We start from the raw sequence: 16,232 nt of genomic DNA, 5'->3' as shown, positions 1-16,232 counted from the left end.
TAGATAGAACTAGTCCATGTCAAGTCAAGAACAACTAATAAGTAGCTAAATTTGGGGAAAAATATTCAGGTTCCATTTAGATTAGTTAGAAAAAAATCTACCTAAATATCTCTTATAGATAATTTATCTAGAGTCCCTAAGATCCATTTGGGTAGGTTGGTAGAGCTTGATTCTTCACAAATTTGAGATGATTTGATGCAAGTTAGCTATAGCTACGAGAGTGGATTAGGATTAGATGGAGGCTCCGTGCCATCTATGATGAACACATCTAGTTGCAGACTTGCAGCCACGGGAATATGAACGCATTGAGGCCCAATGTTGGTTAGTACTCCATTTGTCCTAAAATACAGTGTATTTGTTAATTTATTATAAGTTAACATGTTTAATATAGTGTATTTTTCCATTTATTCTAAATTTAATCAAATTTATAGAAAGAATCAATAATATTATTGACAACATATAAGCTCTACTAGAAACATTATGAAATTTATTTTTGTAATTTATCTTTTTGATGCGGTAGAAGTTAATATGTTTTTTTATAATTTTAATCAAATTTGAGGCGTGTAGACTTAGAACAAATTAAACTACGCTATATGTTAGGAAGTGGGTGTAGCTCACCGCAGCCACTTGGTGCAACACAGGATGCCATTTGGATAGTATGGCAACTTTGGCAAGCTATTGAATATCGAACGAGAGAATGCTCCATTGTGAATGGAAATAAAAATAATGTGGAACTGTCTTCCAGCTTTGTATATGTCCAGGGCTCCCATGATGCACCGTCAGTATTGCCATAAACAACCTCTTTTTTTTAAAAAATATTGCCACGAATTTACAAGGTGGCAGAACAGAGTACAGAGAGCAATACTTTTGAGAACAGAGACCGAAAGAATTGTTTGAAATGGTACCAGTACTCGTAAAATTCTGCAGGCTGGATGGCTGCTTTCTCGTAGCATGGGCCACTTGCAGTTGCCGCTGCGACGCGAGATGCTCACCCTGCATCAACTTGTCCGCTCGATGCCCATCCCATCACCCGGTAGTCATTGCTCAATCGTTGCCTTGCTGGGCTGCTGCCGAATCGGAGCTCCAGCCCGGCGTGGGGCAATCCAGTCATTTTCGCCGCGAAGATCCTTTCAAATCGTGGCTTTTCACGGAAAACAAGACACACCTCCTCCTTTCCTTTCTCACTTGTCGTGCACCCGGCCTTTTTCCTCCCGACGCCTTCTCCCTCCGACCAACACCTTCCACAGACCCAAAGCACCCGACCGTTGCCGCCTCAGCCCGAGGAAAAGAGAAGAGAAAACCCCCGTCCGTCAACATCCCTCCATCCACGAGCGCACGTTCGCCGTCCGGCGGCCCCTCTCTTTCCGTTCGGTCGGAGAGCCAATCCGTTCTCCTAGGCCCGAGTGGCCTCGATGTCGGCGCGGCGGGCGGGCAAGAGCCAGCACGCGGCGGCGACGCCGAGGATCATCAGCCTCAACCTGGCGAGGAGGTCGGGCGGCGGGAGGCCCAGCCGCGGAGCGGGGCGCGCGCAGCCCCGCCCGCCGCCGCCTCCGGTCAACCTCGGTGCGCTGTTCGAGATGGAGCGCCGCGTGCGCGGGCTGGAGTCCGCGCCGGCGTCGCCGCCTCCGTGCTCCCGGGCGGCGCCGCGGTCGCAGGAGGACGCCGAGGAACAGGAGGAGAAGTGGCGGTTCCAAGCGGAGATCCTCCGCGCTGAGTGCAACTTCCTCCGGATGGAGCGCGAGGTCGCGCTCCGCAAGCTCGATCGCCACCGCGGCCAGATGGAGGCCGCGCTCAAGTCCGCCGTCGAAACGCTCGTATCGGTAGGTAGCACACACGACTACACAACACGCGTCACTCCGGCTAGTCATCGTCTCAATCAAAGTTCTGGTTCTGCATGTTGTGCACCGACATGATATGGGTGCTACCACAGGGGAGGAAGAAGATGGACGGGAAGGGCGACGTCGGCGTGGCGGCGGCGCTGGACGAGGGGATCGAAGACCTCGAGGAGATGATGGAGGAGCTGCGGGTGGAGAAGGAGAGCGGGAGGAGGGCGATGAGCGGTGTCCGTGAGCTGCAGCGGAGCCACGGCAGGAACTTCGATCGGCAGGCGTCCTCGCTCCGCCGGCGCCTCGAGAAGATGCCGCCGGCCGACCCCGAGCCCTGCATCAAGGACATCCGCGAGATCGCCCTGCCCGTCCCCGTCCCCGCGCCACCGCCACCACCGGCTGAGCAAAGCGACGACGATGAACGCGTCCACAGCGCCAACACCTCCGATGTAAGTCGGCCCGGTATTAATACGTAGTAAAGCGCAATAGTATTGTGTCACTGTTTCAATCTCTTTGCCGATGACTAACGTACATTGTGTGCTCTGCAAACTTGAAGGTGGAAATGCTGAGGATGAAGATGGAGGGGATGTCAAAGGGCATGCGCGAGCGGATGGCGGAGTACAGCCGGCGCCTGGAAGCCGTCGCCTCTAGGGACAACACTGGCTGCCAGTCAAGGAAATGCGGCAACCGGCACAGCCGAAAGGCGAGCGCGAGCAGCCAGAGAAGCTGGAGCGGGGGCAGCACCGCGAGCAACGGCAACGCGCCGTCGACCCTCGACGCCGGCCCGCACGGCCGCAGCCGCCAGAACGTGGCGGCGGAGAATCGTCAGCAGCAGCACATGGTATGATTCAAATTTGCTCCTCCGCACTGTTCATAACACAGTTTATTATCTTGTTCATTACTCTAGCTTCGATATTCCTCGCTTTCTCGGGAAGCAAGATTAGGAGTACCAAGCGAATCGCGGGGTTAGCCTTGGGCGCCCGAATGTCGTTGACCTGGGGGCACTGCTGGTCAGCGACGCACACTCCACTTGACGCCAGTATCAATCCACGATTAAGTCGGTTTTTGTCTCATCCGGGTTGATCAGGACGAGTTTTGAAATTGGCTACAGCACCGGATGCAGTGCAGTGCAGTGCAGTGCAGGCCGTTGCTGTACCGTGGGGATCACTTGTACAGGGTTTTGCACTGGGTTTGTAGGGAGATGAGTAAATTGGCCGATGATCCCCTGGGGCCACGGATCTATGGATTGGCACGTTGCTATCAACACCTAATGCATATTGGCTCCTTCTCGGACTGATACTATGCTGCTGGTAATAAACACTGTTTTTCTTTTGCTGTGGAGGATGGGACCATGTATGAGAAACTTGGCACTTTTAGCCGGGCTTTTTATCTTTGCTTCACCTCGCTGCTACTCACAATGGAGGATATAGCATTCAAAAGATAGCTTTAGCATGTGTTCCCTTGATTTGAACCGTCAATGATTGCGATACGGCCCAAGCTGTCAGTGACTCTGCGTCTCTGCCTCATTGGCACCGGTGGTCCAGTGGTTATTGGGCCTGGGCCAAAGAGTTGGAGCTTTTCGTTAGTTCTGTTTGCTACTGCTCATCTGAGACGTGGTGGGCCTACGAGAGGCTTTGCTTGAACATTTTCAAATTGTTTTGTTTTTGTGGGTGCTAATTTCTAGACCGCATCTGCACTTGCACTGCATGCATAATGTGTCTTGTCTGCATGGCTGCATCTCGTCCTACAATTTTTTTTTGTGAGTAGCCTCACTTGGCTTCAAGAATGGTGATGCCGTTACCGTAGCCGCACCTTACTGTTTTGGGATGAAAGATTCGGCTTCAATGGGGAAGTTTGAATACATGCCAAAAAAAAAAAATCTGACGAGAAAATTTGAAACTGCAAGGAGGTGAAGTTCAGTAATCAGTTTAGACAAACTAACACGTGCCAGAGCAGGAACTGAAGTACGACCCACTTTGGCAAAGGCGTATACATAGCTTTGATGCCACAAGCTGGCACATGATCTATCACAGTATCTGTACCAAGTATGAGGAGATGTTGACCCCACAACGAGAAAGCAAAGCTTTTCCTGGCTACTTCAAAAGGTCTGGGCCAGGCTTAGGGACAAGGGCATGTGTTCGTCGAGTTGCTTTCGCTCCGACTGCTTCTTATGAACTAGACCCTGTCTGCTCACCAGCTGATGTGCATATCACAGCATATGCTTGCTCTGCGTGCATATAGATAGACTGAAGTGGTTGGGTTTCCAATTCTGAATGGCAATCCAGTACTATGCATTGACAGGAAAGCCAGTTGGTGAGGCAATCCATTCAAATCTGAAGCAACTGGTACTCGGAGTAAGCTGTGTTTATTATTGATAGTTGTAGGCTTCGCTTTTGAGGAATAGCAATGCTTTTCGAATTTTAATGACACATACTGGATAAACTTTATGGCGTTCTCCCGTCTGCACCCTCTGCTTCTGCCCCTAAGTCCCAGTGACGCTTCTTGCATAGATTTTTTGCTCACTTAATCATTTGTCGTCTTCAGGCTAAAGTCAAGCAAAATCTACTCATATTGCTTGCAGAAAAGTTTTAGTGGTAACTGTTCCTTACTTCCTTTTTCCCAGCAGATTATGGCTGAAGAGTGCAAATTGGTGGGCTCGGTAAGTTGCTGCGACTGCAGGGAAATCGTGTGGAAGATAATGGAGCAAGTAAAGGCAGAATCTGATCAATGGACTGAGATGCAAGATATGTTGGAGCAGGTCAGGTTGGAGATGCAAGAGCTGCAGTCTTCCAGAGATACATGGCAGCATCAGGCTATGGCTTCTGACATCAGTCTACGCTCCTTGAATTCTCAAGTAAGTAGAGGTTATAGCTATGCTTATGTCTTCATAATTGAATTTATTCATGTCAAATGTAAATGCACTAAGTACTGTGCGTAGATCAAGTAAAAATTATTTTGAATGGGTTATTTTGGTGTTTGACTCATGGTAAAGAAGATGCTGCATTGTGAAGGCTGTGGACCTCCGGCGAATTGATGACAATACTTACTGAAAGCCTAGTTTGACACTGAAATTTTTACTGCATTTTGTACCATAATTCTTACTCAATAATTCTGCTGAACAGCACTATTTGTCGAAAAGAGCTGCATAATTACTGTTTCGGACAGTGAAATAGTGGAGATACCGACATATTCTGTGTAATGCTATATTTTTTTGTTGCTGTTTTGTGAGTGTTATTCAAGGTCTATGGATTGCAATATATGAATCTGGTTGCTAACTTCTAAAAAATATTATCAGATGACTAATCTAATGATACAGTAGTTGTTTGTCAAAACTTTACATTTTCTATTTTCAAATACATCGCTTACATTTTTTTTAGGAATTTCACCACCTCAGATTCTAAAGTATCTCTTATTTTAAATAAAAAAGTAGGCATTAAACCTGACATAATAGTACTTGCTTTTGTATTTCTACTGGACATAAAATGGTAGCCTGGACCGAAGACTAGTTATTTCTCTAGTTCATGATAAGCTGAACACAGCATTTCTTTGTGTTTGTCAGTGAAGTACTGAACCCTGAATGCTTCTGGCATTGAGCTTTTTAATATCAAATTATCAATGTGTTCCCGAAGTATCCATTTTGTCAATGTCAGTCAGTGACATAGTCAATCTAATCGTGAGTTTTCAACATGTGGCAGATACTGGAGTGGAAAAATCGGGCACAAGCATCCGAACAGCGCGTGGAAGAGCTGCATAGGAAGATTTCAGAGCTCGAAAGCAAGCTACACACTTTCAAAGCCCACTTACCAACCCCAGATGCTATTCCTATTCCTAACCAAAACCAATGGTCAGATGCGTGCAAGATGGAGAAGGAGAACCCAAGAGCAAAGCCTCAGCACCAGCGATCCCAGGAATCCGGCAAGGAGGAGATCAAGAAGCACGTCCTCATCTGCCGCGTGAAGCACTCACCCAGCAGCGTGCTCCCGAAGCGGTCGCCATTCCAGGAGATCGGCAACATCAGCTTGCCGCGGCATCGGTGAGGACCCAGGAGCATGGGTGGCGTTGTGTTCTGTGATGACCTGAGTGAGTGATGGGCTGCTGCAGCGAAACTGCGAAGGATTCAGGCGTAAGCGGAAGAGAGAACTCTTTCAGTTTGGCGTCCACAGTAGCATCGATCAGCATCTACGTAATAAATAATTTACCCACTGATGAGTAACGAGGCCTGACTTCTCGTCAGATCGGTAGTAATAATTATAAGTAGTCAGTAAGTGAGCTGGGAGCCTGAGACGGAGTTAATTTGCCCGGAGTACAGTGCCGATGAATAGGTCAGATATGTATGTAACGGTAACGCTTCTTTTTGCTAATATATGTCCAATTTTGTTCCTGCTCCATCCAATTTTCCAAATTTTGCTCATTGTGTTCTATGACTTACGTGACCAGATGATGGCGGTGTTCATGGTACATGGGTGGAAAAATTCGAATCAATTTAGTGCTAAAATGAAATTTCATCCTGTACAGTGACACAAGTACAAGTAAGTACAGGTACAAGTAACAATGGCAATTGGCAACTGGGGCTTTATTGGATTTGGAGCGAAATATATTACAGATAGAGCATCCATATGCACCTAATAACAATGACCTGTTCTAATAACAATGATCAGCAACGGTATCGATGATTACAGCACCAATTTAGTGATTAATCATAGAGAGCCAAGCACAGTACGTGCACACGAGCTTCTGAGAGATGTACACGTACACGGCGAAGGAGAAGCTCATGAGCGTGACGTCCTTCCAGTCCCCCTTCTGCTTGGGGCTCAGGCTCTCCCGCGCCGCCATCCCCGCCTTCACCACGTCGCCGCGCAGCCTCTCGGCCGTGGCAGCCCACCATGGGGTCTTCTTCTCACCACCTCCTCCTCCTCCTCCACCGCCGCCGCTTGCTGGCGGCGGCCCGGACGGGAGGCGACTTTGGCAGAGGAAGCAGGATCTCGGCCTAGACACGGCGCTGCTACATCGTCGCCGGCAGCCTTGCGAAACATGTGGAGTGGTCCTGATGGTAAGCATGCCCATGGAAGCCATGCATATGGACGGCCGATCAGATCTGCTTGTGGGTTGGAGATGGGGTCGTCTGTTGATCTTTCCAGGGAGAACGGATAAGTAGCTGAAGACCATGAGAGGAGGAGGAGAAAGGACGGGGACATGTAGGCATGGCATGTAGTACCTGGAGCAGAGCAGGCAGTTGCCCGAAGCAAGTTTACGCTGTAGTGATCCTGATTCAAATGTGAAACTTGGGTCTGTTTACATGCAGCCAGCCAAAATTTTTAGAGAAATTAGTACTTTTAGTAAGAATGGATCTAAACAGGGGTCTGCAAAACTTGGTCCATAAAAATTTAGAATTTAGGACATTGAAGTCTCAAAACTGTGTAAACTTGCTTAGGGACCCGTGTCTTACGTGTTGCAGACTAAAAAATTTGATAAACATTTGAATACCTATTTGGAATATAAAATTTATAGGCAAAAGTTTTAGAATGTAAAGATTTGGGATCCCTTGGCCGGACATCCACACCATTCCGTCGAGTTTTTGTTTCTCTTGGGATCATGAAAGTTATCCAAACGAGACGTCCTCGTTGTTTTCTACTCCCTCTATCCCAAATTCTAAGTCATTCCAAGAATCTTGGAGAGTCAATCTTTTCTAAATTTGACCAAATTTATATAATAAAATAATAATTATTATGATATCAACTAAGTATCATTAGATTCTTCCTTAATTAGATTTTCATAGTATACTCATTTTATGTTATCAATCTTAGCATTTCTCTCTATAATTTTGGTCAAACGTGAAAATAGTTTGACTCTCCAAGATTCTTGAAATGACTTATAATTTGGGATGGAGGGAGTAAAAGATAGTAAATCCAAAGGAAATAACGGGAAAATGGTGAAATACTGGAACTAAAAATATCTACAATTGTCCCCTGAACTTGTGGCCAAGTTTGAAAACCCCAGACTTCAAGACAACAAATCATAAGTCGTTAACTTTTAAAACTAGACAACCCCTCAGACCATTATAAATTTTCTCGTGTGCTTTTGGTTGATGTGACATGTAAGCACTACATGTTATGTTTTTTTAGCCATGCCATACTTTATTGAATATTTAAGCTTCTAGATGATCTTAAATGAAGCAATTTTAACAAGAAATATTTTGATCTCATCGAGCACTACAACTTTGATATATAGTGCCTCGACATTCAATGTCTTTTGAATAATTTAAGATTTTAAAGTTCAGACTCGAATAACTCAAAACAAACATTTAGGCATCCAAACAATCTAAAAAAATGATCAACTACAAATACATAGATTGGGTTGAGTGCTACAACTCTAATATAGATCATATTAACATCTGAGTGGCTTGGAAAATGTAAGACTTCAAATAAATATTTACACATACAAAAAAATCTCAAATAAAAATCAGCAAACTACAAATTAGCAAATAATACTTTCAACCATTGCTTTTCAGACAAGCGAACGTGCTCGCAAATCATATTGAGATCTACAACATTTTTGTATACCATGTAAACATCCTGATGTGGTTTAAAAAAATACAAGATTTAAAATTTCAATGTATGATAATTTATAGCGAGTATCTAGGCATCTAAGTGATATCAAATAAAAAGGTTTTCACTTGCAAAGTTGTAGATCATATTGATATTTATAATTTTCATATATAGTTATATTTTTCTGATTTCACATAAAAAGTATGAACTTTTTATATAAAGAAAGAGGAACAACATGACATGGGAACCTCAGTGCTAAATCATCAAAACTGTGAGTGTGTTCGCTTGCCTGAAAAGTTGTCTAAAAAGCCGTACCGTTCGCTGATTTGTTGTGAAAGAAAAACACTGTTGAATGACCGACATATTCAGCAAATAAGCTCAACCGAAAACAAGACCTATTTTGAAATAGTCAAAAGTAGTATTTGTCATGTTCCAAAAGTTAAAAGATGTATAATTCCTATTATTGGAGCTTTTTTTAGTGGATCTGATATTGGAGTTGAGGGGTATTTTTAGACTCAGCGACAAAATATGGGTTAAATGAGCCTCACCTTTTTTTTAGTGGGCTGTCATTTTAGAAAGGGTTACACCAGTTATTGGGCTCTTAGCCCATGATGGGCAGCCCGTCCGGGAACGAAGCCCGACCCAACTACTTTCTCCACCGGCGGAGTGCGGATGACGCCATGGCGGACCCTGGAGGTCAAAAAGGTCCAAGCGGCTGATTCCTCTTCTCTCCGACCTAGGGAAGCCGCAGTCAAAAAGCTGACCACACCTCCCCCCACCCTCCGACTCGTCCCACCCACGAGCCATCAACTCACACCTCCCCGCCGCATCCCACCACTCACCACTAGTCACCCACCACCAAACCCAATCCGCCGCACCTTCACCACTCACCACACCCACCACCACCGCCACCCTATCCCGTGCGTCCACGCTCCCGTCCTCCCGCCACGCGCCGAGCGGCTGCCGCGACGATCCCGCGCTGCCTGTTCCGCCCGCGCGCCCCGGATCTCGCACCCTGCGCTTTGCCAGTCCGCACCGGCTCTCACGTGGAGCGGACGGAGACTGCACGTCTCCACCCCCCACCTCATCTTCTCTGTACCGGGCCCCTGCTCGCTCGATGACGGCGGGCCCCGGCGAGCCGCACGCCCGAAAGTCAGTGGCACGCAGGCCAAGCGGCGCCGGGGACGCAGGAGCCGCGTGTCCGGTGTCCCTGACCCTAGCCCCCTACCCATCCCACCACCTTCGGCGGTAGTAACCCGGGGCATTTCTCTGTTACCGCGGTGAGCTGGGGGGAAAATCTCCGACCCGGGTCCAAATCCAGGCGACGGCCGTTGACTGCGACCGTGAGGCAGTGGCCGGGAGCGAGCGAGAGGAGTGACTCAGAAGCAAAGCGGAGGCGGCTAGAGACGACGAGAGGGACGGCAGCGGATGCGGCTGCGGATGGAGCGGTGACCATCTCGCGCACGCCTTTCCCCGTGAGCGCTGCTCCTGGCTTTCCTTATCTCCCCTGAGCAACCCCACCGCACCCTTGTCGGTGAATCCGAGGGCCGGGGTTGGTCTCGGCGGCGGCATGAAGCGGCAGAGGTCGTTCGGCGACGGCCTGGACGACGACCGGCGGAGGTTCTACGACCGCGGCCCCCCGCCGCCCCCGCCGCCGCGGCGCCCGCCGCGGGAGTACGACGGCGACAGGTTCGATCGCCGGAAGGGGTTCGGTGGCGGCGGCGACAGGTTCCACGACAGCCGGTACCGAGAGTACCCCTCCCCAAGGGAGTATGGTGGGGACCGGGCGATGCACCGGTCCGAGAGCTTCTCTGGCTTCCGTCGGGAGTTCCCCAAGGGTTTCCGGTCGGAGCGTGACAGGTCGCGGCGGGATGGTGACGGCAGCTCGACGTGGCGTCGGCCGGGAAGCGGGTGGAGGGACGCCGAGTGTTTTGAGGAGTACAGGGCACCCGCCAGGCTGGGAGCGCCATCGCTGCCTGGGCAGCCGCGGCGGTCGCGGTCACGGTCGCCCAGTGAGCCGAGAAAGAGGTTTGAGGTTGCCAAGGCAGAGAAGCCGAGGAAGCACACTGCGGGCATCAATGAGGTGGAGGAAGGGGAGCTCGCACCTGATGCTGAGCCCAAGGCCAGGCCTGCTGCCGTGGAGCATCGGAAGCAGGTTGAGCCAAGCCGTGTTAAGGAGAAGGGGCTGGAGAAAGGTAAGGTGAAGAAATTGAATCCTGGGGTCCAAGCAAATTTGGGAGCTCAAGCTAATGAAGCCTCTAGTGCATCTGATCCTGACAATGCAGCGAAAGAGGAGGAAGGCAAGAAAAGGGATGGTGTACTGCTGGCTGAAGCAATGGATGAAGCATGTGAGAAGTCTTCAGCGATGGTTACAGAGGAAGTCAGTGGAGGACATGAGTTACAAGCACTATGTGTGGCTACCACTGATGCTAGTAAGTTTGGGCTGACCACTTCACCCATGCAGCAAGGAGTGGTGCAGGAGGAAGTGAAGCCAGAAGAAGAGACTACCAATTCGGTTGACATGGTTGGGGAGAGCACTTTCTCTACTATGCTGAAGGAGGGTACTCAGGAAGAAGCAACAACAAGAGATAAAACTAACAATGATACTGATGAAGTCAGAGAGAGTGCTTCATCCAGTTTTAGTCAAGCTGCGCAGGAAGAAGTGATGGCATTACACAAGACTGCCAATGCTGCTACTGAGGTTGCAAAGAGCATTTCACCTCTCATTCAGCAAGAAGTGCTACAGGATGCAGTGTTGGAGTTAGACAGTACTGGCCATGCTGTTGATGAGGTTGTGAATAGAGCTTCCTCTGATATGCTGCAGGAAGTTCTTCAGGAAGAAGTGATGCAACATGATGGAAGTGCCGATGTTGTTGATATGGTTGATACCGGCACTTCTGATCTGCCGCAGGAGGCAGTGCAGGAAAAAACGAAAATATTGGATGGAACTGCCCATACTATCGATACTGTGGAACCGGTCAGTTATTCTGGTATGCTTAAGGAAGCGATGCATGAAGGAGAGTTGACAATGGATGAAACTGCCATTACAACTGTTGTAGCAGGACAAAGTAATTCATCCGGTATGGTGGAGGAAGCAATGCTCGGTAAAGCAGTTGTGCGAGAAGTAACCTCCAGTGCTGTTAATTCAATTGGCGAGAGCAATATGTCTACTGGGCTGCAGGGAGAGGTGATGGTTTCTCAAAACCAACAGGCTCCTGAAAGTAAAGAATTTAAAAAATTAACTGCAATTGGAGAGATGGATGAGCCAACAGAAGATATCACATCTCAGGCCGTAGAAGGGGAACTTGAGATGCATCATTGCGAAAAAAGAGGTACATCAGAGGAAACCATGATAGTAGAAAAGGAGGCATCTGTTATGCATGAAAATGTTGAGAAACAAGTTAAAGGATTTGATATCGAGGCCAAAGCTGACTGTGCCCATATGTTCCTTAAACCAGCGAAAGAACGTACTGCGGGTAGTAATGAAGGGGTTGCCAGTACAAGTCTAATGACAAGGGAGATGACTGAAGATAAAGGAAATGACATAGCATTTGATGTTCTTAGTAAGAAAGTTAAAGTAGATCATTCAAGTTCAGTGGGAAGAGGTCTTGACTCAACATTGCAGCTTGGTGTAGAACCAACACAAACATCAAAATCTGCTTCAGCCACTGTTGTAAAGACAGAACATGACACAACCAAGCTAGAGAAACTTGATTTGTCATTGAGCTTATCAGTTTGTTTACAGAATTCTGAATCTAAGTCTTCGATTCCTAAAACTGCTTCTTTAGTCCATGCAGCATGCTCTCAGCCGTTACCATCATCATCTTTCCTCACTAACTCAAATGGGTTCCCAACTCCAATACCATTGACCAATTCTCAAACACTTGGTCACGATCCTAGTTGCTCACTTACCCAACAGTCATTAGACAATTATGAACATTCAGTAGGCAACAAACCTTTCTTTATGGGAGTTGATCAGATGAGCAATCACACAGGAAGGCAAGCTCAGCTATCTAGTGAATCTGCACAGAAGGGGAGTGCTACCCCACTGCTTCAGAGAGTACTCCAAAATGGCCATATGGCAGATAATAGCACTTTGTCTGGGATGAAAGGTCATAACAGTGGAATATCCACTGACCTACAGAGGCAAATCCCAGGAGTTTTGTCGCCAACGCATAGTCGTGGTTCTCACGACTCTGGATTGGAACATAATAGACATAGAAGGCAACTTACAAGAGAGAGAAGTAGCAACAGCCTTACAAGGGGTGAACGGCAGGAGGGGGGACAACTTGTCATTAATGGTGCTGGTGTCATTGAGAGGATTATTTCCAAGGTTGTTTCAGAACCTTTGCATCTTACAGGAAGGATGCTTCAAGAGATGACAGAAAATTCTATAACTTATTTGAGGGAGGCCATTTCTGAAATCATAGTTGATCCAGATAAAAGAGGACAAATAATTGCTTTGCAGGAGGCACTCAAGAAAAGATCTGACTTGAATATTGATATGTTGCGATCATGTCCACGTCTTTTGATGGAAATACTTGTTGCTATAAGGACTGGCCTTCCATACTTTATAAAGAAAAGTAGTAGTGTTGCTACATCTAATTTGGTCGACATTTTTCTCAACTTGAAATGCCGAAATCTCTCATGCCAAAGCATTCTGCCAGTGGATGATTGTGATTGTAAAATTTGTCAGAGGAAGACTGGTTTCTGTAGTTCTTGCATGTGCATTGTTTGCTCAAAGTTCGACTCAGCATCTAATACTTGTAGTTGGGTTGGTTGTGATGTATGTCTTCATTGGTGCCACACAGATTGTGGCCTACGCCACTCTCTTATTCGAAAGGGGCAAAGTGCTTCAAGAGCATATGGAACTACTGAGATGCAGTTTCACTGTGCTGCCTGTGGACATCCATCAGAGATGTTTGGTTTTGTGAAGGAAGTATTTCGTACATGTGCGCGGCAATGGAGGAACGAGATGCTGGTTAGAGAGTTACAATATGTAGAAAGAATTTTTTCTGCAAGTGATGATGTAAGGGGCAAGAGGGTCAGGGACTTCGTGAAGCAGATGCTAATTAAGTTGGAAAACAAGGCTTATCATCCTGAAGTTGTCAGATGTGTAATTGCATTCTTTTCTGGTAAGCTACTTCAACGTAGTTAATGAATTAGAATATCATCATATCCATGCTCATTTAAGCTTCTTTTTTATTATGTTCCATGCGATGTTTTCTTCTTTGGGAGAAATAAGATGAATAACTGGGTAACGGCCACTTGTTGCTTGATCTACATAGCTAGAGTAATAGACTGGCTTGTGGCTTTTCTAGTTTACATAATGTGGACCACTGAAAATGGCATCGCCAACTCATAGTTCATACTTCTTAGCACCACTAGCAAGGATTATAAAAGCTATCTGATGAGAGCCTTGGGCACCACTGAAAGTGGCATCATCATCCAACTCATATTTCATACTAGTAGCAGTATAGCACCTAGCAAGGGGTAGGTATCCATGCTCTAATGACTATGATGTTGAAATGTAAATATACAAGCTATCATTTGTCATCAAACAAAGTTTTACTAACTCTTCACTTTCCAATTTCAGATGATGGTGCTAACTTCGGCATTGATCCATCAGTACCACTGAAAGGCATTCCATGCAGCATTTCTGAAGCTATTGATGGGATTCCTAGTTCAAGTCGGAAGGCAGCATGGATACCGTTTACCTTAGAGGGACTTCCAGTTTTAGACAAAACAACTGCTCTTCCTACCACAGGGATCCCATCTGTGCCTAGAAATTCTGGTGAAGCTAAGTTTGAGACAATTGATAATAAGCCTGCCACTGATGAACTGGATAGCCTGATCAGGTTAAAGCAGGCTGAAGCGTATATGTACCAGGAACGTGCAAATGATGCTCGGAATGAGGTTGACAATCTGAGACATATTGTTGTGGTAAAAAATGCACGAATTGAGGAAGATTATGCCACCCAAATTGCTGATCTTGACATAAATGAGTTACAAGAGCGGCGCAAGCAAAAGATTGAAGAACTCCAAGTCATTGAAAGAACACACCATGAATTTCGCAGCATGAAAACTAGGATGGTGGCTAGCATTGGGGAGTTATTGTCAAAAATGGAGGCACTGAAACAAAATCAAAGCACATGAACTGAGGTTACCATTGCAGAAATTGAAGTTGCTCAACTTGTTTAAGGAAGCCTGCACATATTGTTGTAAGTTTTTTCTTTCATGATTATTTATGCTTGTTCTAGGACTAGCTTTCTGTAAGATTTTCTATTTCTGTACTGCTGTGATAGAGATTCCTTCACTTTTGGATCATTTCAATCACATAGGCAAAATGATGAGATGTAAACGCTAGATCTTCCTGTATATAATCTCAGTAATTATCTACATGCACATGTGATCTTGATTTCTATGACCTCAACTGCACAGAACCGACACTACATTTTTCTGTGATCTGGATACACAGAGCTACTGCTACATTCCTTTTCTGTGATATAAACTGCAAGTTGTGGGTTGCAGATCAGTGAATTGTACAACACGCAACAAGTGCTGATTTCACCTTTTTGTATCTCCTTGCACATATTTTTGTTGCATGTCAAATTTTGCATGAACATAAACCTTTATGTCGTCTATGCACTCATGTTTTTGGTGGAACATGACGTACACACTTCGATGCCTTTTTTTAATGTAAGCACCTGAGATGTTCTTGAACTGCACAGAGCCACTGCTACATTTTTTTTTCTGTGATCTGAACTACAGATGTCTAGTATTTTTTAATGTTTGCTCACAAAGACAACTAATACACCCTACCTGATGAGAGACGAGACTTGTGCTTATTTAGAACAGCAGCGCTTGGTACCTTTTTTTCCCTACCCGAATTTGCTACTTTTTTTCTACCCAAGAAAATGAACACTAGTCTCTTTTCTAGACTCATGTGGTACATTGGAAGTTCTCTGGTTCAGTGGTGTTAAATTCAATAGTATACACAAGATCAATTTATCTCCACTCAAGATTTGAAAAGAGCACGCGTTCCTGCCAAACCTGAGTGTGTCTGCATTGGTTTTTCTTATATTTATTTATAGTTGATGATATCTAGTAAATGTAAAAAGCTTCCTGCGGCAGCTAGTTATAGCAGTGGGCAAATTAGTTTCTAACCCTCATATTTCTACAAGCTTCCCGATAAAAAAGGAAATCATTGTTATGAAGCTGGAGGCTCTTTTTTTAAACTGGTTTATAAAAGGAATAGAGATGCTGATGTTTCTTCTGATTTTCTCTTGTTTGTAGGGCTTTCTTTGAACAATAATATTTTTTGCAACATTCGTGTCATCTTCCTTGAACTTGAAGGCCACTTGGTAATCTCGCTATTCACGTACGAATAGTGCTTCGTTACAAATTACAAGGTGGTGGAAAGCATCGATATAGTGAGGAGTACATGTATGAAGTATGACTTTAATGCCCGGGAAAGCACGAGATTGAAGCGAACTGATTGGTTAGATTCCTTGTAGGACATATTTAGCCGGGTTTAAGTCCTCGACACATGTGCATCAGTGCATGTGCTCGACATTAAGCTTTTAGTATGCGTGCGTAATTCTCAAAAAAAGAAAAAAAAATCCCATGACCCCTCGGTAGCCAATACATGTAACACGTTATGGAGATTGGAGATACCCATTGATTCGGCTAGATTCTCAGATTCAAGAAGTCCGATTTTTTAGCACGGAACGTGTAGTCCCTCTCCATCTAACGAACAAAATTCAATCCTGCTCCAACTGTTTTGTAGTACTCCCTCCGTTCCAAATTATAAGTCATTCCAAGAATCTTGGAGGGTCAAAGCATTTTCAAGTTTGACCAA

The 16,232-nt window shown here is 45.9% G+C and overlaps 3 protein-coding genes across 7 annotated transcripts; 2 read left to right on the top strand and 1 right to left on the bottom strand.

The window, feature by feature from the left end:
- LOC8056882 (golgin subfamily A member 2) lies at positions 1,172 to 6,214 on the top strand. Of its 4 annotated transcripts, none has more exons than XM_002468223.2 (5): positions 1,172 to 1,820; positions 1,931 to 2,275; positions 2,383 to 2,667; positions 4,453 to 4,680; positions 5,522 to 6,214. In XM_002468223.2, exons 1-5 carry the CDS (start codon positions 1,413 to 1,415, stop codon positions 5,861 to 5,863), a joined length of 1,608 nt encoding a protein of 535 aa, XP_002468268.1. In that variant the 5' UTR covers positions 1,172 to 1,412; the 3' UTR covers positions 5,864 to 6,214. The 4 variants fall into 4 exon arrangements, with proteins under 4 accessions (XP_002468268.1, XP_021310695.1, XP_021310708.1 ...); XM_021455020.1 differs by having other exon boundaries at positions 4,450 to 4,680; XM_021455033.1 differs by lacking the exon at positions 5,522 to 6,214 and adding an exon at positions 4,822 to 5,013 and having other exon boundaries at positions 4,450 to 4,680.
- Positions 6,314 to 7,059, bottom strand: LOC8085296. Its single transcript, XM_002465592.2, has one exon. The coding sequence runs from the start codon at positions 7,032 to 7,034 to the stop codon at positions 6,513 to 6,515; it is 522 nt and encodes a 173-aa protein (XP_002465637.2). The 5' UTR covers positions 7,035 to 7,059; the 3' UTR covers positions 6,314 to 6,512.
- On the top strand, positions 9,539 to 16,097 carry LOC8085295 (protein OBERON 4). 2 transcript variants are annotated; one of them, XR_002454273.1, is made up of 3 exons: positions 9,539 to 13,506; positions 13,968 to 14,592; positions 15,668 to 16,097. XR_002454273.1 is itself a non-coding variant. In XM_002468222.2 (2 exons), exons 1-2 carry the CDS (start codon positions 9,942 to 9,944, stop codon positions 14,525 to 14,527), a joined length of 4,125 nt encoding a protein of 1,374 aa, XP_002468267.1. In that variant the 5' UTR covers positions 9,539 to 9,941; the 3' UTR covers positions 14,528 to 14,833. The 2 variants fall into 2 exon arrangements, 1 of the variants encoding a protein (XP_002468267.1); XM_002468222.2 differs by lacking the exon at positions 15,668 to 16,097 and having other exon boundaries at positions 13,968 to 14,833.

This window comes from Sorghum bicolor, chromosome 1 (genome assembly GCF_000003195.3).
Source record: "Sorghum bicolor cultivar BTx623 chromosome 1, Sorghum_bicolor_NCBIv3, whole genome shotgun sequence".
Lineage (NCBI taxonomy): Eukaryota > Viridiplantae > Streptophyta > Magnoliopsida > Poales > Poaceae > Sorghum > Sorghum bicolor.
The sequence above is the reverse complement of the archived record's forward strand: the minus strand, read 5'-3'. Positions and strand labels throughout refer to the sequence as shown.

Excerpts from the sequence above, each read along its gene's own strand:
- LOC8056882 (XM_021455020.1), top strand. The coding sequence starts at position 1,413 with ATGTCGGCGCGGCGGGCGGGCAAGAGCCAGCACGCGGCGGCGACGCCG. Across the intron at positions 1,821-1,930 it reads CCGTCGAAACGCTCGTATCG|GGGAGGAAGAAGATGGACGG; the intron begins GTAGGTAGCACA and ends GTGCTACCACAG. Across the intron at positions 2,276-2,382 it reads ACAGCGCCAACACCTCCGAT|GTGGAAATGCTGAGGATGAA; the intron begins GTAAGTCGGCCC and ends GCAAACTTGAAG.
- LOC8085296 (XM_002465592.2), bottom strand. The coding sequence starts at position 7,034 with ATGCCATGCCTACATGTCCCCGTCCTTTCTCCTCCTCCTCTCATGGTC.
- LOC8085295 (XM_002468222.2), top strand. The coding sequence starts at position 9,942 with ATGAAGCGGCAGAGGTCGTTCGGCGACGGCCTGGACGACGACCGGCGG. Across the intron at positions 13,507-13,967 it reads TGTAATTGCATTCTTTTCTG|ATGATGGTGCTAACTTCGGC; the intron begins GTAAGCTACTTC and ends TTCCAATTTCAG.